The sequence below is a fragment of the Belonocnema kinseyi genome, chromosome 7, assembly GCF_010883055.1.
Source record: "Belonocnema kinseyi isolate 2016_QV_RU_SX_M_011 chromosome 7, B_treatae_v1, whole genome shotgun sequence".
Lineage (NCBI taxonomy): Eukaryota > Metazoa > Arthropoda > Insecta > Hymenoptera > Cynipidae > Belonocnema > Belonocnema kinseyi.
In genome coordinates, this window is record NC_046663.1 from 24,733,021 (window position 1) to 24,753,451 (window position 20,431).

Consider the following 20,431-nt stretch of genomic DNA (forward strand, 5'->3'; position numbering starts at 1 on the left):
TGAATCGGCCTCAGTGTGTTAATGTGAGACTACACAGTTTAGGATGTCCTCTTTCCTCTGCTGGTAACCAACTCAGTGTCTCGGGTTGATAGAAGGAGACGAAAACACCTTTGGAGTTCTCCTATCTCCTTCGGGAACATATTCAATGTCTCTGCGTGATAGGAAGAGGCGACATGAGCTTCGAAGTACTCTTTTCTCTCTCTTGGTCTTGTCGTGGGTGACTCGTAGAAATATTTCGATATCCTAGGCTTTTCCATGGTGCGTGGTGTACTTGTAGTGAAAAGTTGACAGCTGACCCTCTCGTTGCCGGGAGTATACATAAACAAATATGATCGGAGAGAATAAGTGACTACTTTAAGATAAAACAAAAATTTTGGATACCAATAAGATTGCTCCCTGCGGAATTGCGGACTCTAGCTCTTCAACAGCTACTTATAAATAAAATAAAAGAAGGGACTCGGATAATTTGTTGTGTAACTACTCCGGTGCCGGTAAGGGTAAGTTTTAGTGACAGGCGATAAACACCTCGTCACAAACTTCATTGCTTTTTTTGTTAAAAATCTATTTTTCATATAAAAATTTAACTACTTAACCTTTAGTTAAATACTGATCGTTTACAATTTCAAAATTAAGCTATTTTGTCAAAAATTAATATATTTAAATGAAAAATTGTCATTTTTTGTGCAATTCAACTTCTTGAAAATTCCATTCTTTTTTATTATTTTTGATATTGCGAATTTAGTATTTCAATTTTTTGTAAAAAATGTATACATTCTGATCATTAACTTATTTTTTTCTGTTAAAAATTCAACCATTTGGTAGAAAATTCATATTTTTCGATTGAATTTAAATTCTTGACAATTCGCTTGTTTTAAATCAACTTTTCTACGTAAAAATTTAACTTTTTAATTTCGGGTTGAAGTTTGTTTTTTTCGCTGAATTCGACTGGCTGAAAATACTTTTTTTATTAATTTTTATATTCTTTAATATTCTTATTTGTGTAAAATTTGACTTTATATCCCCCTCCCCTCCCGTTTTTGTCAAATGTTTGAGTTTTGAGACCTCTTCATCTCGAAAAACAGGGTCTTACGAATGTGTCCATCGGTCTGCCTTTTTGCGTTTCTATAGAATTTTAGTTTAATAGCGCGCCAACTTTCAAACAATGATGATTTGAAAAAAATTGTGTAATATCAAAATATTTAAAAGTTATTATTGTTTACTTTTTGATCGGTCGCGTCGTTTCTATTTTATTTGAAAATAAAAAAATTGAACGTAAAAAAATTAAATCCCTACGTCTTAGAGTTTTCTTGAAATAGTCTCTTCAGCTACTGTACTGGCAACTACTGTCCTGGCTAAAACTGAGGTCGCTTTTACTTTTCCGTCTTCGAATTGGTTAACAAATTGTTACTGAAAGAAATTTTCGGTTGCACTAAATTAAAAATTGATCGATGCGGACAAATATTAATTTTCTGATAGTTACAAATTAATTATCATTACATTTATGATTTATAAATGTTTTTTACAGTTCCTTGGTGATTTTTTTTAATTAACCTAAATATTTCGGTTTACAATTGATTAATTATTTATTGAATAATTATTTTTGACAATCAAATTTTTGAATTATGACTTATGCATTTTACTCTAAAATCGCACTTGTACAAGGTAGGTATTACATTGTTTTAAAACCGCGTCTTGCCTTTTGCTGTGCAAATATTTCGATAATCGAATTTAAATTTATTTCTTTGACCACGTCTCTTTCGATGAACAAAATACTGAAATTATTGAGTGTTTCCTCAGATAAAGAAGCACGACGATAGTCTTTGATTTTTTCAAAAAATTCATTCCTTGTTCGGCGCTTTCACTTGTGACTGGTAGTGTTAAAAACAATCTGAACAAGCTACAACATTCGGGAAAACTGTGCACTAAATTAACACTGGTTTCGAAATCGCTTGGAGTCATTTTACGCAATGTTTCAGGCATTAAAAAATCAAAAACCACGTTGATCTCTTCGAAACCTTTAGCACGTTCTTGTAATTCGCTGCACATTGAATCAAAAACTTCATAATAAGAGGATCGATGTTCACTTGACGTTTCCAGAGGGTCATCAGTAGCTCTTTCACCAGACATTTTCTTCACTCTTCATTTCCTTTCTATCGGCAAATCAGCATTGCCCAAACCCATTTCCTTCCATTTACAACGGGCTTTTTCAAAAAAATCATTCTAGACATTCTCTTTTCTCAAATTTTGCAATTTCTTCAATGCTGACGACATGCAACGCTGGGCTATTATCAAGTCAATTTCTTTTCTTTGCATTTGAATCTGTGCGGAATTGATTATTCCAAGCGCAGAATGCTATCACAACACATTGAGGAAAAATAACCAGTTTAACGATTAAAGCAATGAATGGGCAGTGATTATGTCCTCTCCAGTAGTAGTGTCTCTTGAAATTTCCTTTTCCAGACAATCCATAATGCAGTCAAAGTTTTGTATTACAGCTTCAACTGCTTTTAAACGTGCAGCCCAACGTGTGCCACTCAATCCTTTGACGTGAAGCACACGCTCACCTGATTTTCCTGTTGAACACTTATCTAAAGATGATGTCTCTTCTGAAGCAACATCAGATTCGAAGATTTCATTTTTTAGTTCATTCAGGAGCTCAATGCCAAAACATCCCCTTTCTGAGTTTTGGCTCATTTCTAAAAGTTGATCCCATCGTCTGTGAGAGTGAGAAAAATAATTAAAGATTTTTTGAATTATTGCAAAAAATATTTAATGGAAGAGCCTTCAACTGTAAACTTTGTGGTTCCTTATCCGACCCCTTGAATTTCAGCAAATCCCTTGCAATCTGGAAAACCAACCGTTTCTTTCTTTCTTGACTCGAATTCCTAAAAAAATCTTCATGGTTGGTCATGAGGCTTGTTGCTCCTGAATCCATGAGCCAAACCTTCCTTCTTAAGCTTTTACATTCCTACCCAGTGGGCACACAAGTCCTAAACTTGTCCTATATACGTCTTTCGGCGGAAGTCCTGAGGAAGATCCAAAGAATGTCTTAAAGACATCAAATCACATGACAAAGAGGTATATTCTAAGGACGTCTTTAGGACATCCCGGTGCCTACTGGGTAGCTTTTGAATAAACCTCTACTGAAGGATTCAACTCTTTACATTCTATTTGTGTAAAAGCTAGTTCTTTGTACTGTCTGGCTGTACTTTCTTTCTCCTACTTTTTCAGGCTTGACATTTTTCACAGTCCCTTTTATAATGCCGTGTCTTCTTGGAGAAAAAAGCATTTCTTCTGTGAATATGCCTGCGCCTGAGCTTTCATCGTAGCTTCACCTTGATGTTTGATCATGTCTTTGATCGCTAGTTCATTTTTGCGTCTCGTGTATTCCTCGATCAACTTTCTTTTGACCAACGATGTCCTCAGACATACAGTTGGACTTTCCAGGATGGCGACCAAACTGTCATATGATTCTGGCAAGCTCTCCAAAAACATAGCCGCTGCAAACTTATCCATTTTTATCGTAGCGCATTGTGCATAAAACCTTGTATAAATGGACTATACTGGCTTCTTATGATTTCTGATGGTACTCTTCTAATGATTTCCCGGCTCCACGTGCTCTGGTGGTGTTCTTAATGAACACTAATTGGTTATTGTCTACGACCAAGACAATCTTAGAAAAAGCTTGATCGTCTTTTCTTTCGCCAGGCCTCATCCCGAACTGCTGATGCTTCCTTATCGACCTCTGAACACACTTTGATGTTCATAAGCATATACTTCGCTCTGTACTTCTAAACCGCATAATTATTGTTGTTAATTTTTTCAATTCAAAAACTCGGACAAAGTCCTTGCGCCATTTTTGAGCTTTCCTTTGAATACTGTAACACTGTTCAAGACTGTCACTTTAAGCTTACTGCAATTAAATTCCAAAATATTGCAACAATTAAAATAGATATAATGTTTTGGTAAATATCATTTGCAGATTATTTTGAAAAATTGTCAACATAAAGGCATATTCCTATGCAATAAAATGTTTGTCTTAAGTCATCAATCGATAAATGTTAATCGATCCTCAACTCACCAACCCTACTTTGCAAACGTTTGGTTTGTGAATGCGCTTCCATGTTCTTTACAAGAGAGCATTAAACGACCCCTTCTGGCTGTTCACATGTATTAATTGAAGCTAAAGTTCTAAATGATATCAACTTTTATTTGAGTTGCAACTTTAGTGAACCCCCACTTTTTCTGTGCTAGGCCTAGTTATTTACCACGATTTTAAGAACTCAAGAGTTAACCTAGCAATCCAATGTAATCTTAGGTAACTAGAAATTAATTTACATTAGCGAGGTTGACCTTTGAGTCGCCTCTCTACTTATTTTGATTAATAATTAGTGTTTTTTAATTATCGAAATTTTGTAAATAAAGAAAGGAATGATCGCGCGCTCTACCGACTTCGCTATCGAAGCACTTGGATATCGGTGACAAAAACTTAATTAAGAATTTCAAGGCAGTGTCGTCCGAAGTCGTATGGTGAGCCACAACCATCTTCAAACTAAACGTTATGGAACTCAATGTTTCTTTTAAGGAAAGATCTTTCTGATGATAATTAAAAATTTTCGACAGACTTTAATATACCATTTTTTATTTTAAAAAATTTTAGAATTGAATTTTACCTATTTTAAAAAAAAGCTCTATACCTTTGTTTTCTTAATATATTTAAAATGTTATAAAATATCCAAAAGTAATAAACAATAAATAAAAATTCTTCATAAAATGCGCAGTTTTCAATTAATTCAACTCTTTTATTGTATATAATACTCCCTTACTCATTTTTTATTGAACAATAAAATTTCTTAAACAATAATATAAAATATGTGAAAAAGCGAAGTAAGTTTCACTTATTTAACAAGGGACTTAACACTTGTTGATTCTAAATATTAAAATGCTTAACAACGACTCTCAGGTAATGAATAATAAAGAAAAGTTGCATGTACAAAAATTCTTTAATAACATCAATGACAAAAAATAATGTTCTGCTACACGAAAATTTACATAAACACAAAGTTTTTAATTTATCGAATGCTTTGATTATACATTGTTTACTAAGATTTGAATATGAAATTGTTTTCCTAAAACAACAATTTACAATATGCAAAAAGTAATTGAACTTTACTTATTTTACAAAGGGCTCAATACTTTTTTCTTTAAAAACGTAATCCGCTTAAAAATGATCTAAAGCTTATAAAAAATTAACAAATTTTCCTAGTGGGCAAAAAATTTGTCGACGTCTTTACGAAGTCGTTACGACATCTTTACGACAACTTTACGACATCCTATGTCCATGTCGTTAACTTGTCTTTACGATATCATAAAAAAATCGTATGATCTGACGATGTCTTCACGATATCGTAAAGAAAGCCAAATGACATGGACATAGGATGTCGTAAAGTTGTTTTAAATATGTCGTAACGATGTCGTAAGGATGTCGCCAAATTTTGTGCCCACTGGGTTGAGTTGAAAAACGCTTTAATAACCTCAGCGACAAAAAAATATTTTCTAAAGTTTATAACTTTGTCTTAAGCTATCATATATTTATTTTTTACAATTAACAAGAATGTTTCGCGGTTAAAAAAATTCGAATTTATTTAATTTTAAGTAGATTAATACATATAAATAATCTGCGAAAATAATTATAGACGCAGTACATTTATGACTTTTTCATAATTTCAGGAATGGAAATACTTTCGAGTCTTGCATAATTATTTCAAAATTTATAACACTTTTTTTAATTTATTTTGAAAATTTTTAATTTTTACCCACTTTGTATGTCAGCGTAAAGTTTGTAGTTTATCAAAGTTGCAATTTTCTAACTACATTTGCATAAATAAAATTGATTATTTGCATTAATGTTTTGAATTTTCTAAATATTATTGAATTTAAAAATAATTGTTAGTGGCGAAGAGAACCAACTGCATATCATGTCAACCTAATAAGATACTTTTGCAGTAAGAAATAAATTAATTTAGACCAATATTGCAATTTTCATAATATGTGTTCGATGATACATAGGTATCTTCAAAATAATTCTGACATTCGTTTCAAATAAATAATTATTTAAAGGAAAATATTCAAGCATTATTTTAAGAGAAATTATTTCTTCGCTGAATACATTCATTTTCTCGTCTCAAGAACATGAACATTGTTTCAATTAAGAAAGTAGTCAAAATAAGTATATGAATTTACTTGGGTCAAGAATTTTGTTAGAGTTTTAGTTACTTATCATAAAAATATAATATTCTCAATTCAATATTTCATTAAACTTCACGCAAATAATTATAATGAAACAAATTAACTCAATACTTTTTTGCTTAGAGTAAATATATTCTTGATTCAAATAGTTGTCCTGATTCTATTATTTTCTTGATTCCAGAAAATCGGTTCCTTGTAAAAAGAAAATACTTGCTTCTTTCAAGTAAAATCAGCCAAGTAAATTAGCCTACTTGATTCAATGCAATTTTTTTTCAGTGCAGTTTCGCATTCACCGCAGAATTCCCCTAGGTACTACAAATGGCCTGGCATCATGTCCTCTGACGCCATCAGGAAGGTTAGAGACAGCGAAAATCTTACCACCCTTATCACCAGTCGGACGTACTTCATCAATATCATATCCCAGTGTTGATACGTACAAAATATTCATATTCAAACCACCGAAAGCGCATGCGCTGACTCTGATTGCAGGTATCTTAACAGTTTGCATTACTTCGCCACTACGTGGATTAACTTGAATAACCTAAGGAAAATTAAAAAATGTTATTTTTATTCAAAGCTGAATAATTGAAAATATTTTCAAAGAGATTGAATCCTTACATGTGAGCCTCCAAGAAGAGGCACCCAGAGCCGACCTTTAGTATCAATCGTCATACGACCTATAATAGCATGGGCGTTGTAGAAACGATGTCCTATGGCTTGATACCATGATGGCAGGTCAAATACCATACCAAGGTTAGCTAAAAGAAAGTGATTTAATTACGAGTTAAATTATAGAAATTTACATTTCCGCTCAATTTATTTATGAACAAAGTGTCTAAGCCTAGAATATTCCACAAAATTTTTGCACGAGTCGGAAGTTAGCATAGACGAGAGCGATGAGCTCAAGGCAAATTCTGCAATTACACAAGTAGTAAACACGCTATTTTTTTAAAAACCCCCCATGAAAATTATTTAGCACTGTTTTATTTTAAGTTTTTAAAAAGAAATTCATGGAATTTCATGAATTTCATGAATCATTTTAATTTCAAGAATTCCTGGAATTCCGCGAACACCCTAAGTTCTATGAATTCCAATAATTCCGTAAATTCTATGAGTTATGTTAATTCCATAAATTCTGGGAGTCCCATTTTTTCCGTGAATACCATAAATTTCTTAAATTCTATGAATTCATTCCACTTAAATATTTAATATTTCTTTTGTGATGGGTGTTGCAAAAAGTCATTTCTTGGATTAAAAATTTTATTATTTGTTGTTCTTGTAAACATTGTTGTCGCTTTGTCGTTTTAGTTCAAGGACAATGAAAGAAGATTCCGCATTTGTGTGCACAATGAAATCCACAAAAATTAAGATTTATTCATGTAAAATTTTATTGTTAAATTTTCAGTTAAGCAATCAATTTTTAACCAAAAAAAAAGTAGATTATTTATCTACGCAGTATAGTTGAACTGCAATCAAATATAAAAAAAGCTTTACTGCCCTGGTTCGTACGATACTTTGCCTGAAATACGAAGAATAAGTGTAAACGTCATTTTAAAATCAATTCTTCTCACTCTTTTCTTTCGCTTTTATTTAATTTCTCAATCACTTATTTCAACTTGCTATCACATTACGAGCCGCTCTTCGCTGTACTATAAAAAGATACTTTACTGCCGCTATGTGGGCAGAAAAAAAACACTTAATCTGCCCATTTCAGATAACATGAATTTTTAATAATATTTCTAGTTAAATTCTCAAGTTGAATTCTATTATATAGTTGAATTGATAAGCAAATTAATTTTTGACAATAAGTGTTATAGTTGATACGCCAATGAATATTTTTGTTTTTATTTTTTAAACTGTTAAATTGAAACAAAAAATACGTAGTTTTAACGGAAAAGTGGACTTTTCAACCAAGAAAGAATTTTCAATCAATAAAAAAAATATCGCATAAAAATGTTAAATCCGTAACTGCTGAAAACGAATTTTTGCAAAGGGTCAATCCATGTAAAACTTAAATAAGTTTATTTTCTGCCAAAAAATGAACCTGTAACTAACACAATATATCTTCAAATACGAAAATCAGTCTTTAAATGAAATTATTACATTTTTAATTGAAAAAGGTTGATTTCCAACCAAACATGAAAACATTAATTTGCTACCAGAAAAGACACAGTTTCAGAAACGTGCAGATATTCGCAACCAAAATGCCGAATTTTGAACTAAAGATGATACATGGTCAGCTAAACTTGCAATAGTTGACTTTTTATTTAAAAAATAATTTTAAAAATAATCTTTACATAATTATTAAATTTTGAACAAAAGAAGTGGTTTGCAAGTAAAATGATGATTCATCATTAAAAGAATGAATTTTGTACAAAATAATTCACTTTCAAATAACAAGGAAGGTACTCCGGGTGTCCCTGTCGATTTGATTCTCCCTTATATATGTTGTCGTACTCAAAAAACTAAACGATACATAAGATAAGGGTCTTTTTCCGACAGCGGAGCGAAAACGTTCGTTTTCGCTCCGTTTGGGAGGAGCGAAACTAAGCAATTCCCTGCGAGAAGAGGGGCAAGGATAAAAAATGTTTAAGGCATGACGAAGGGGGCTCCTCCCCCCGCCAACCCTATCGCACGCCTCGGTTTCCCCCACCCTTATTTGAAGTAGAGCACCTCGGCTTCACCTTAATGCTTAACTTCATAGGCGTCACGTAAACAACCGTTCTCGCTGGCGGTCTATTTTATACTATTGCACTTGACACAATAATAAAGTTGACGTGTTTCAGCAAAAATTTTTTTTTAATCAATGAGGTAGCTTCGCGCTCGAACATAATTAGACCTCTCTTTAGGCTTTGAGGTACACATTCTCGTCGTGACACTCGCGCTGCGCGCTCGATTTCCAACAGACATTTGTAAACAGGTTTTGTTGAATTTTTTTTCTCGTAACTTTCGTCGGTTTCCACACATTTTTTTTTATTTTATTTTTTTCAACGTTATTTTTCACGAATGAAACAAAAAGTACGCGTCCGATCAAGAAGTGATTCTTAACGAAATTGTAGATCTTTTTTGGGATAACCATTTTTTTCATTCATCTTTTTTCGTATCCTACATAGTTTGTCCACAAAATGGAATTTTTTATTTTCCATTATTTTTTGTGCACTCCAAATTTGAATTTTCGATTTCTGAAGAAAATCCAAAAATTAATTATGATAATCTTATAGGACTTTCAAAAATAAATGTTTTTCTTCTCACTTTTTTTCATATCGTGCATTTTTCGGCTTCAAATTTTGATTTTCGGTTGATTAAAAAATTTTTGAAAACGCTATAGCTCTGAGAATTTTCTTTCTATCGAAAAAGGTCATGAGGATAAATTGTTTGTTCTTTTTATACTATAAATATCCGTACATAGAATTTTCAAATTCAATCAAAAAAATTGATCTCAAAAATTTTCAAAATGCGCTCACTTCTTGAATTTTTATCAAAAATGGCTGGTTCACAAACTTGTCATTTCTTTTAAGACCTAAAAAAAGTGTGTAAAAGATGAATTTGATTCGTTCGTTTTTTCGAGAGTTATCGTTGCTTACGGACAGACAGACAGGCGCTATCGTGAAAACCTGATTCTCGGATTCAGGGGGTCTCGAAACTTGGAGATCCGCTGAAAAGTGTGATGTGAAATTTCCGACAATTCTAATACTTTCTCAATCATTAATGATGAGAATGTAAAAAGAGAATTAGTTTTTGTAACAAGTGAAGTAAAATAGAGCCCATCCAACATGAATAAAAAAATTACGCGGGGGTAAATCACACCCACATATTTTTGATTGTGCTAAAAATTTACAAATTTACGGGAGAAAAATTAAAAAATATATATTTTGCACTTTAGACAAAATTTAAGTTATTTTTTGACGTACAAATTAATGGGATAGCTGTCCCTAAATACTTTTTATTCTGTATAAACGATAATATTCACTTTCCATACACAATGACAATTGGAAAAAGAGTTATGAAACGAAGAAAGCTGAAGAAAGTCCATCCAAAACATTAATGAAAAAAATGCGTGGCGGTAAACCACCTCCAAAAAAAAACGTGGCTGACGCTTGAGGTCTTTTGGACCCCAACGTTTTTAAACTGTTGTAAAAAGTTTAATTTTGGATATTTTTGTTAAGATGTTTTTTTTGGGTATTTTTTAACATCTCTTGTAAAGAATCAATCGGTATAGTAACTTAAATTTTATTTTTAACACTTTGAAAAAGAATGAAAAATTAATGGAATTTACGAATTTTTATATTCGCTGAAAAATGGTCTGGGGTCCATTGGACCCCCAGTGTCATTTGAGGGTTAAATTTTGCTAAAATTCCTAAATTCATAGGAAACACATTTAAAATATATATCTATAATTTTTGGGCTTGAGATAAAAATACAGTGGACGTGTTTCGCTAAAAAAAATTTAAGATTATTGCGGATAGCTATCACTCAACAATTTTTATTTGTTTTCTATGATAATATATACTTTTCATGCATTAAAACAACTAAAACGAAGTTTCCTAATAAAATACGTGTTGAGCACAAAAAAAAAGGATAAAAGTAATTATATATTTTTAAGAAAAAAAAAGCATAGGAGGTGGTAACTATCCCTGAATTGTTTTACATTGTTCACCTTTATAATTAAATATTGTGCGGATGATTTTAAACGTTTTTTTAATTTGAAGGTGCCCTATCTGTTGTAAATGAATCACTATTTTTTTCGTAGGACAAAATTTATCACAAAATGTGCAATAACAGAATAACTGACAACGAATGCTGAATCTTTAGTGTCGTTTCTGTTAAAATAATTTAAAAATTTACAATTTTCTCAAATTCTATATTATCATCTTTACTTAAGGTTTGCACCATTACGTCTCATTATTCGCTGTCAGCTATTCTATTATTTTATATTTTGTGATAAATTTTATCTTGCAAAAAAACGGTGATTTTAAATGTTAATTTTGATATCATTCCAACCGGATACAATAGAAAAAATTTAACCTTTAGATGTATTTGGGTTTAAAGTTTGGAAAAATTATGTGCGTCACTTTTCTGATTCTGTTACTTTGATGCACAGAAAATTGCCGATCCTCCAATGTACACCGAAATCGGTGTTCAATAGAGTTGCAACAAATTTGAGCCACACAGGTTCATTCGGAGAATCCAGGGGAAAATCATCATTTAGACACTGTTTTTTCTCATTCAGTGCAACGTGAAGTGTCGTCTACAAACTGTAAGTCGCCTGTCAAGATCATTTTGTCGGTCGTTATTTGAGTGAAACAGATGTTAATAAGCAGGTAAGTTATAATAATAATAATAATTACCTAACTTTTTATTTCCTCCCATTTACCAGCAAATAAATGGTCTTGGAATAAAAATAGTACTTGGCGTGATGTAATATCCAAATTAGGTTAGTCAAAACCTACTATATGACATTCAAACCACCAAAGCCGGGATGTACAAACTAAGTCGTGACCGTCTGCATCGAAATTGATGCCTGGTCGTTCGAACAAATTTCCACTAGATTTTCTGCGGAAGTTTAAAGGTATCTTACATGAAAGATAAGGTAAATACAATTGTATAATGAAAACAGAAATTTGTTTTTCACAATAAGTAGTGATGTAAATTTGCATGAAACTTTAGCCTGATGAAAAGTTTCATGAAACATTGGGAGTTTCGTGAAACATTGCAATGTTTCAAATATAGCGGCGGGAGCATTCAAACATCTTCGTTGAAGGTAATTTTTTCTATATAAGTGTAGTTAAAAAATAGTTTTTATTTTTCAATTACTATTTAATGAAATAATAAAATACTAATATTGATGAATAATTACAAATATATTACAGAAATAAAGTTTTGTTCCATGCATTTTATTCATTTTCCCCCTCAGCTTTTAACGAAGTGAAGTTAACTGATGGTTGAAGTGAAAATATCTAATTGAGGCTTTCATATCCCAACTTTTTCCTGCCGGCTGATTTGATTTATTTTTTCGGTTTATACTGTGGACCAATGATGCAAATGTTGGCACCCTGAGCTACTGCGCTTGCGTCAGGGTTGACCTCTCATTGGCCGCACTTGGCGCGCGATTCAAAATTACATTTAAAAAAACAATTCTTGTAACTTAAGTAAATAATTATTAAAATATCCACAAGGATATATACAAATAAAAAAATAGAACACATTTATGATATTAATAACAGTTTATTTTCAGTGAGTTTCAAAGACCAAATTATATTTTACAAAAAATTTAATTTAAAAAGAAATTTCTTGGAAAAGTGATTGAAATTAATTATTTATAAGGTTTTAATATTTTATATGTATTTTTCTCGGAATTCATATAATTATATAACCTATAAATACATAAATATCACGACTGCATTGTAGTTATGCTTTCTATTTTTTTTACTTCAAGCGTCGTTTTGTCACGTCTCAATCGAAAAGAACAATCTGAAATTTTGTTTTAGAATTATTCAAATATTATTACTATTATATTCTGCAATTAGCTTCTATATGTCAAGCTGCTAAAATATCATATGGCAATTAAAAAAATGTATCTATTAACAAATATTTTAAGAAATATAAGTCACTCTTTCAAATTCAATTAAAATAAACTGTTATTCATCAATTATATGTGTTATAAATTTTTTCTTGCCTGAAATCAAAAGTTACACGATTTGAATACATTCTTGTGTATATTTTAATAATTATTTATTTAAATTACAAGAATTGCTTTTCAATGTAATTTTGAATCGCGCTTCAAAGAGTAGACAACCGGCGCGGTTCAGAACTCCACAACTCTGCATGAGCCAAAATTCAGTCTCCAAATGATATTTTCCCCTAGATGCAGGGAATTTTCATAAAGACAGGGACAGGCAATTTTCATAAAGAATTATTCTTTAACTTGAATTAGAAAATTTTTTATCTGAAACGGACATTTTTTATCTGAAACTTACTGGGAGGAGTTCTTTGTTGATGATCATAAGAGAACGATAGGATTCTCTGATGCTTGGCGTCGATGTAATAGAATTTGGTACCATCGTAAATGTGCCAAACGATTCCATTGGTCAAACCATTTTCCGGAAACGTATATGGTACAAATTGATTGTTAGGCAAAAGTGGATGGAAAGAATACATTTTTCCTGTAATACGTGCACCCCTTTTTTCCGTCCCTGGAAAATAATATAAAATATTATATTTAATAAATATCAGAGGACCTATTTTATCAACTTAATAAATATCAGAGGACCTATTTTCAACTTTTTTTAAATTAAAGCTTAGAATATTTCTTACAAAGTTCTTTTATAATTTTTATGAACAAATTAATCAACAAAAGTTAGATTTTTAGGGTATAACTACTTGAGATGTGTGTTTTCAGAAGAAAATTTGAAAAAGAAACTGTGAAATTTTCCTGTTGGGTCAAAATTCATAATGTTAAACATATTTAATAAACAAATTACCCTGAGGCTGTTTTTTAATATAAATAAGAGAGTAATTTGTTCAAAAATTATAAATTGTTGTCTAATAGCAAAATATCACAGCAAAGGCCTATTGGTCATACACATTTAATTAATTGTGTTAAACAAACTAAATTTTTCTACTAAAATTAGACAACAAATCTGTTTATTTAATTTGTGGCAACATATAAAAATTATTTGTTAATAACCAAGTATCATATTAGGAGCTATTTTTGATATGTCTAAAGTTGATTTTTAAAAAACGAATTCCTTTTACTGAAAAATGACAATATTGCGCATTTGTTAATCAATTTTATTTAAACGAATAACACTAATTGTCTAAAATCAAATAATCGTACAAAAAAGCTATAAGCAAGATATTTATTGACCTCTCTATTTGAAACACAAAGCAAATCTATTTGAAAATGACGAATTTATGCGTTTGTTTATAAAGTTTCTTTACGTAAATAACAAACGGTCTCTATATTTATGAGTAATATTAAATTTTTTCTTTTACATATTTCTATTTAAAACACACATTTTAAGTAGCTATTACATCATTTTTACTAAAAATCTAACTTTCATTGATTAATTTGTTTCATAAGCTTTAATTCAAGTGAATTAAATTGAAGTAATTCCGTTAATAACCCAAGTAATTAAATTTGAATCCAGAGTAATCCATGTAATCAGAGTAATTTATAGACGTAAATTCATATTTATCTATTCTCTAGAAATTATTTTTCGTGATTGAAAGTTTACTTCTTTCAGTTTTCTTTTAAATTTATCTTTATTGAGTTGAAAATTCACCTGATTTTTTTTTCTTTTTTCTTTAAAAACTTATTTTCTTGAATGCAAATTAAATTATTTATTTTTCATTTAATAGTCTTATTCATCCTCAAATAACCTGATAATTTTTTATGATTCTAGGGGTCAGATCATGTTTATCAAATGTTTTTGGGATCGCTGAATCGGAATCCGATTTCCAAAAAGCTCCAGTACGTCAGGGTTCTGACACAACCTAAAAAAGTCTCATACACATTTTTTTTGAGTCCAGGGGTCAGACCATGTACACAATTCATTTATCTAACTATTTATATTTATTCTTGGTGAGCATGTCGAAACCCGGACATTCTGGGGTATTTTGAACCTCGGATTCGGATTAAGTGACCCCAAAACATATGATAAATATGGTCTGACCCCCGGGCTGGAAAAAAATGGTAAGCGGTTTTTTTTTAGATTATGTTAGAACCCTGACATTCTGAGTTCTTTTTTTAAACCTCGAATTCGGATTTAGCGACCTCCAAAGCATATAATAAATATGGTCTGACCCCCGTACTCGAAACATAAATTTTATTAGGTTTTTTTAAGTTATGTCAGAACTCCGATGAGCTGAGTTTTTTTCGACTTCGGATTCAGCGTCAGCGACCCCAAAAACATATGACAAACGTGGTCTGACATTTATGCGAGCAAAAGATACAACAACAAAATTTTGAGGTTTTTTTATGTTATATCAGAATCCTCACTTGCTGAGCTTTTTTCACCTCAGACTCCGATTCAGTGACCCTAAAAACATATAGTGAACTTGGTCTGACTTCTAGACCTTGAAAACGATTTTTTGTGTGGCTGTGTTGTTGATTTATTTATGTTCTGACAAATTCCGTTTTTTTTTAATTGACCTTCTTTGATAAAAATGTATGCTTTGGGTTAAATATTAAACTAATTTATTAAAAATTGATTTTAATTATAGAAAATTAATTTTTTTAATGATAATTGTACTATTTCTATTTGGTTTAAAATAAAAAAATGTTTTTGTAAAGTACCCTTTTTGATAAAAAAACCAACTGCTTTCTTGATAATTTATTTTTAATAGGTTTAAGATTCTACTATTTTGTTGAAAACACTTTCACAAGGAATTCACGAGATTCATAGAGTTCATGAAATTCATGAAATTTACGGATTTCATAGAATTCACGGATTTCAAAGAGTTTGAGTAATCTACAGAATTAATAAAATTCACGGAATTCACGGAAGTCATGAAAATCACAGAATCTATGAATTTCAAAGAATTTATGAAATTCGTAGAATCCACGAAATTCAAGAAATTCACATAAGTTAACTAATTCATGAGATTCAAGAAAATTGTGGAATTCATGGAATTCGCGAAATTTATGGAATTACTGTAGTTCCACGAATTCCTTGAATCCCTGGTATTCTGTGAATTTCATGAATTCCGCGAATGCCAGGTGTTACATGAATTCCGTGACTTCCTTGAAGTATATTCTTTTAACAATGTAAGAGATTTGTTCGCTACTATGGAGATTTTGCTTATAAATTGGGGTTGCAGCTCAAAATTCATAAAAATGCAATTCTGGATAACAAGTTGTTGCCATAAGATTTTGTTTTAAGTTATGTCTCATAGGAAGTCACTGTCATACGTCACTCATATAACCAATCTGGCTATATTTTTTTAATCATCAGCTTATTTTTTTATTTTTGTTTTCGTTTTTCTTGGTAAGGGTGCTGGATGTGTGCCTAAACTTTGGTGCTTATTTTCCAGAAATGTTTTTCTTTTTGTAATTTGATAATAATAAAAATAAAAAAAAAGAAAGAAAGAAAAGAGAGTGAAGGGGATTTAGTTTGTTGCCTTCTCATTTTTCTTTCCTCTTTTTGATTTTTTTTATCTAAGGAGGAATGTTCTTCTCTTTTTTTTTTAGGAGAAAAAGGTATTTTTCTTTATTTATTGTTTTAAAATTTCAATAGAAACATTTTATGGTAATTGTTCCAAATAGGTCGATGGATTTTTGGTTTTATTTTTAGAAATTCTGCACATGAATTTGATTATTAGACACTAAATAGGATTTTTAATTTAATTTCAATATTAGTTAAATTTCTCTAATTTTTTATCGATAGTTTCGAAACTAATGAATTTAAAGAGATTTCGTTCCAAAATGCGTTTTCAAATAATTTGATCTTCATATTGTTAACGTCCAAGGACTTGAACGGCGCGTAGATTTAGCTTTACTTTAAGCAAAATTATTTCTTAGCACTTCTAAGTATTAAAATTTAATTACTATTAATTAAGGAATTTTTAGAATATTGTATGGAAATGATTTAAGATATATAAATTTGATGTATTAAACATTTTTTATGTTTTTTGAAATTTTTTATATTGCCATGGGTGTATTGTGAAAGATCTAAGTATCCTAAATTATGACAATTGGAATAAACCACGGAAAAACTTGCGTCTATGGAGGGGGGGGGGGGTAGAGAGCGACTTTTTCAACTGTTTTCGAATGCTTCAGTGACAAAGTGCTATTATTTTTTAAATAAAAGTGTCATAAGTGCAATGACTGATTTTATTCAAAATTTTTCGTTATTCGCACTGCTCTCAAGTACATAGCAGACGACGCTTTTTCACTGACTAATTAATCAGAGACAAGCTAGAAACCCGAAATTATCTCAGTTTCGTGCAAAGTTTATTCGAAAAGTTTAATTTTTTTTGTGGAGAATCTTTTGTTGAAAATCGATGTAAATTTTATATTCTTTTTTTTCTGCTAAACAATCCAGCGTCATCCACCTCAACTGAACCGTATTTTTTGGAGTTGTTTTTACCTTGTTTTTAACCTAAATTCTAAAATAAAATTTAGTAGATTTTCCTTACAAAGCCATAGTCCGGAGAACGGGTCGCCAGTTCCACATTTAATACTTTCGTTTTCCTCCAATCTGATGTCGTTGAACCTCTTCAACATAGGAGTTGGATCATTTATCATACCACTCCATTGGACTAAAATAATTTGATTCCTAAAACCCACCACAAAATGGTCGGGATGGCGTGCAACAGGAATAGCAAAAGATAGGGGACCACGGCCTATGAAAAAAATTATTTTCAAAAAATTAGTGGAATTAGGTGCTTTAGGCCTAAAAAAGGGGGATTCGTAGCCTGTTAAGACCTAAATAAGTCGTTCAAATCGACACCTCCAATACTTTCCCTTTCCTGCTACCATCAAATTTAACCACTTACTCTCCCACACTTCAACCTTAACTTCCTCTCACTTCCCAAACTTCGTCCTTTATTAATTCCTATATTTTTCTTACATCCTCATCATTTATGATTAAGAAAGTATTAGAATTGTCCGAAATTTGGGACCATCGTTTATTGGCAGTGTATAGATATCCGGTGCCGGGTACTTTTTTTTATTTTTATAAAGATATTTCATAAACCAAATTTAAAAATAAGTGCCTCTATATATATAAAATGCATTTTTTCTCCGAAATCATTAGGTTTAGCTTAAAAAATAAAAATTCCATGACAGAAGTGGATAATCGAAACATTCACCATTGTTATGAACAATACTGATTAACAAATTCATTAAACGGTCATTCAATGATAGCAAAAATCCATTTTTTTGCATAATTGTTCATTTTATCCCTAAATTAATATTCTGATGCAGGAAACTGACGTTTGACAATAATTTTCATTTTTATTTAAAATTCTGATTAACAAATGCATTTAATAGAGGCTTTCAAATAGTAAGAATCTCTTTCTTGCTGAAATGTTGATTATATCATAATAAATGAAAGTCCTACGAGATATACTGACATCCAACAACATTTTCCATTGTTATAAATAATCATGATCAATCAATTCTTCAAATTATTCTTTCGTATAGAAGAAACCTGTTTTTTGGGGTTCAATAAATAATGTTACTTTGAAATAAGGAACCGAATCGTAAAACGTTTAAACTCGACATCTGTTTCGATTTTTACAAGCAATGAGGATGAACGAAATCATGAAGCTTAACCATTTTTGGACAAAAAATTCTGTTGTTCAGCAGCGTTGCCCATTCTTGTCTGAATAATCTGCAATCAACAAATTCTGAACTTGTGCATCCATGGGACGAGAGAGCCTTTCCTTAAGGGTTCTGTAGCTGTTTATGTAGGGATCAGTCATGATTAACAACTTATGAAACAAACCTTCATTGGTTGAAATCCGACTAATTTTACGGGTATTGAATTCCCTTATGCTTTTAAAAATCTTGTTAGTCGCCTCTTGGGACTCTTCTTGCCATGGGCCGATAGGCAATGGAGCAATTTCAGTTACCTTAGCGCCATGTATGAGGATCTTGTGGACGGTCACAGGCATATAGAAGCACCTATATAAGCTGAAGTAAAGTTTTGCAGTTTGCTGGCAATATTCTCCGAATTTGGTAATGTCTATTCTCTTTCATGATACCGTAGCTCTTAAAATAACGCCCAATTTTCGATTAATACTTTTTTCGATACCGGTAATACTCGAAGTCAATTTAGAATCTTCAAAGAAGATTCGACGAACCGTCGAGAAGTATTTCCACTATTAGATGTTCCAGTCCCATGTTGTGGAACATCCAGGATCAGGTCCATTTTCTCCCAAACTTATTTTTCTGCTCACTTTGCTGCCCATTTGCAGATTTCTATGCGATACGCAATGTGAAGGATACATCCAAATTGTTCATCATGAAGAGATTTGCGGAGCATATGATGACGATGATGATGGTGTTTCAGTTAACACTTGGCAAACCTTTCCGTTAACCATGGACATTGTCATTTAATGCGTAACTTTGAAACGATTTCGACTTCAACCGAAATTAATTATTGTTGGTTTGAGTTCATCGATTTCTCCTTGAATCTGATTTACCTCAGAGATGGTAGTCTTCTTCGTTTTCTTTACGTAGCTGAATCGCATGATTCTACAAAGTCTTGATGACCCAGGATGTGGATTTTTCGAATTCGCCAAACATCTACCAGTTTCCGTGTCTATCATCTCAAATGCTAGCGTTACCATCGAAAAATTTAAGATGCTTGCATCAGATTTAGTAGGATTATTAAAAGACTGGTTGTATGTATTATTTCTAGACGTCGCATCACATCCATACTTTGAGGATAAATCCATTGAAAGATTATGTCTGTCAACTAGATTTGGAGGTATGATTCCAGGTATTTCCATCAAATCCTATATTGTGTGATCCAGCAAGGCTTGCGTGTTAATACTCACACCCTCTTCTGTGATGATAATATGAGATTCTGAAGAGTAGCACCTTTTTTGGTATCTGCTAGGCCATCACCATTTGACAAAAGTTTACTCATGTCATTAGCGATTATAGTTTTACCAAAAGATCGCAAAAGACTCAGGAATGCACTCTGTATTTCAGTCAGAATAACATTCTCGAATTTTAAGCAGTTTCGTCTCTTACTTGATTTTGAACTATTTTCGAAATCATATGAAGGTATGTTCCCGGGACAAACTCCAACCAATTGAACAGAGAAATCTGAAAGCAGCCATTCCGCATTCCTGACCCTAAATGTTGTTTTGTTATTAACAGCTTTTTTCACTTTTTTTCAAATGTGGATATGAATTAAAATATCTTACCTTCGATTGCTTTCAGACATTCATCTTTGATATCGTAATTGGCTCTGATGTAGCTCAGAAGTTTTCCTCTATTTTTTTCGCCACCTGTGATCAGAAAATCACAAAAAACTTGCTTCGGTACCTTAAATTCAATCATTGTTAGAACAATGAAGTTGATCGAAAATAAGGTTTTCGAACAAAGTCTTGATGATCCAAGATGTGGATTTTCCACTTTGCGAAACATCTACCAGTTTCCGTGTCTATCATCTCCAATGCTAGCGTTACCATCAAAAAAATTAAGATGCTTGCATCAGATTTA

General features: G+C 31.5%; 1 protein-coding gene across 1 annotated transcript; it reads right to left on the reverse strand.

Moving 5' to 3' along the window:
• Positions 1 to 6,538: 6,538 nt before the first annotated feature.
• On the reverse strand, positions 6,539 to 18,870 carry LOC117176369 (regucalcin-like). Its single transcript, XM_033366613.1, has 5 exons — positions 18,732 to 18,870; positions 17,389 to 17,595; positions 13,227 to 13,442; positions 6,868 to 7,007; positions 6,539 to 6,790 (listed from the first exon to the last, which is right to left on the reverse strand). The coding sequence occupies exons 1-5, from the start codon at positions 18,868 to 18,870 to the stop codon at positions 6,539 to 6,541; spliced, it is 954 nt and encodes a 317-aa protein (XP_033222504.1).
• Positions 18,871 to 20,431: the final 1,561 nt, after the last annotated feature.

Bases quoted from the DNA above. Each gene is read 5' to 3' on its own strand.
- LOC117176369 (XM_033366613.1), bottom strand. From the start codon at position 18,870: ATGCCTGTGACCGTCCACAAGATCCTCATACATGGCGCTAAGGTAACT. The intron at 17,596-18,731 runs GTAAAATTAGTC...TTTTTTTCATAG, and splicing joins CATAAGGGAATTCAATACCC to GCCGTGGTCCCCTATCTTTT. The intron at 6,791-6,867 runs GTAAGGATTCAA...AATTTTCCTTAG, and splicing joins CTCTTCTTGGAGGCTCACAT to GTTATTCAAGTTAATCCACG.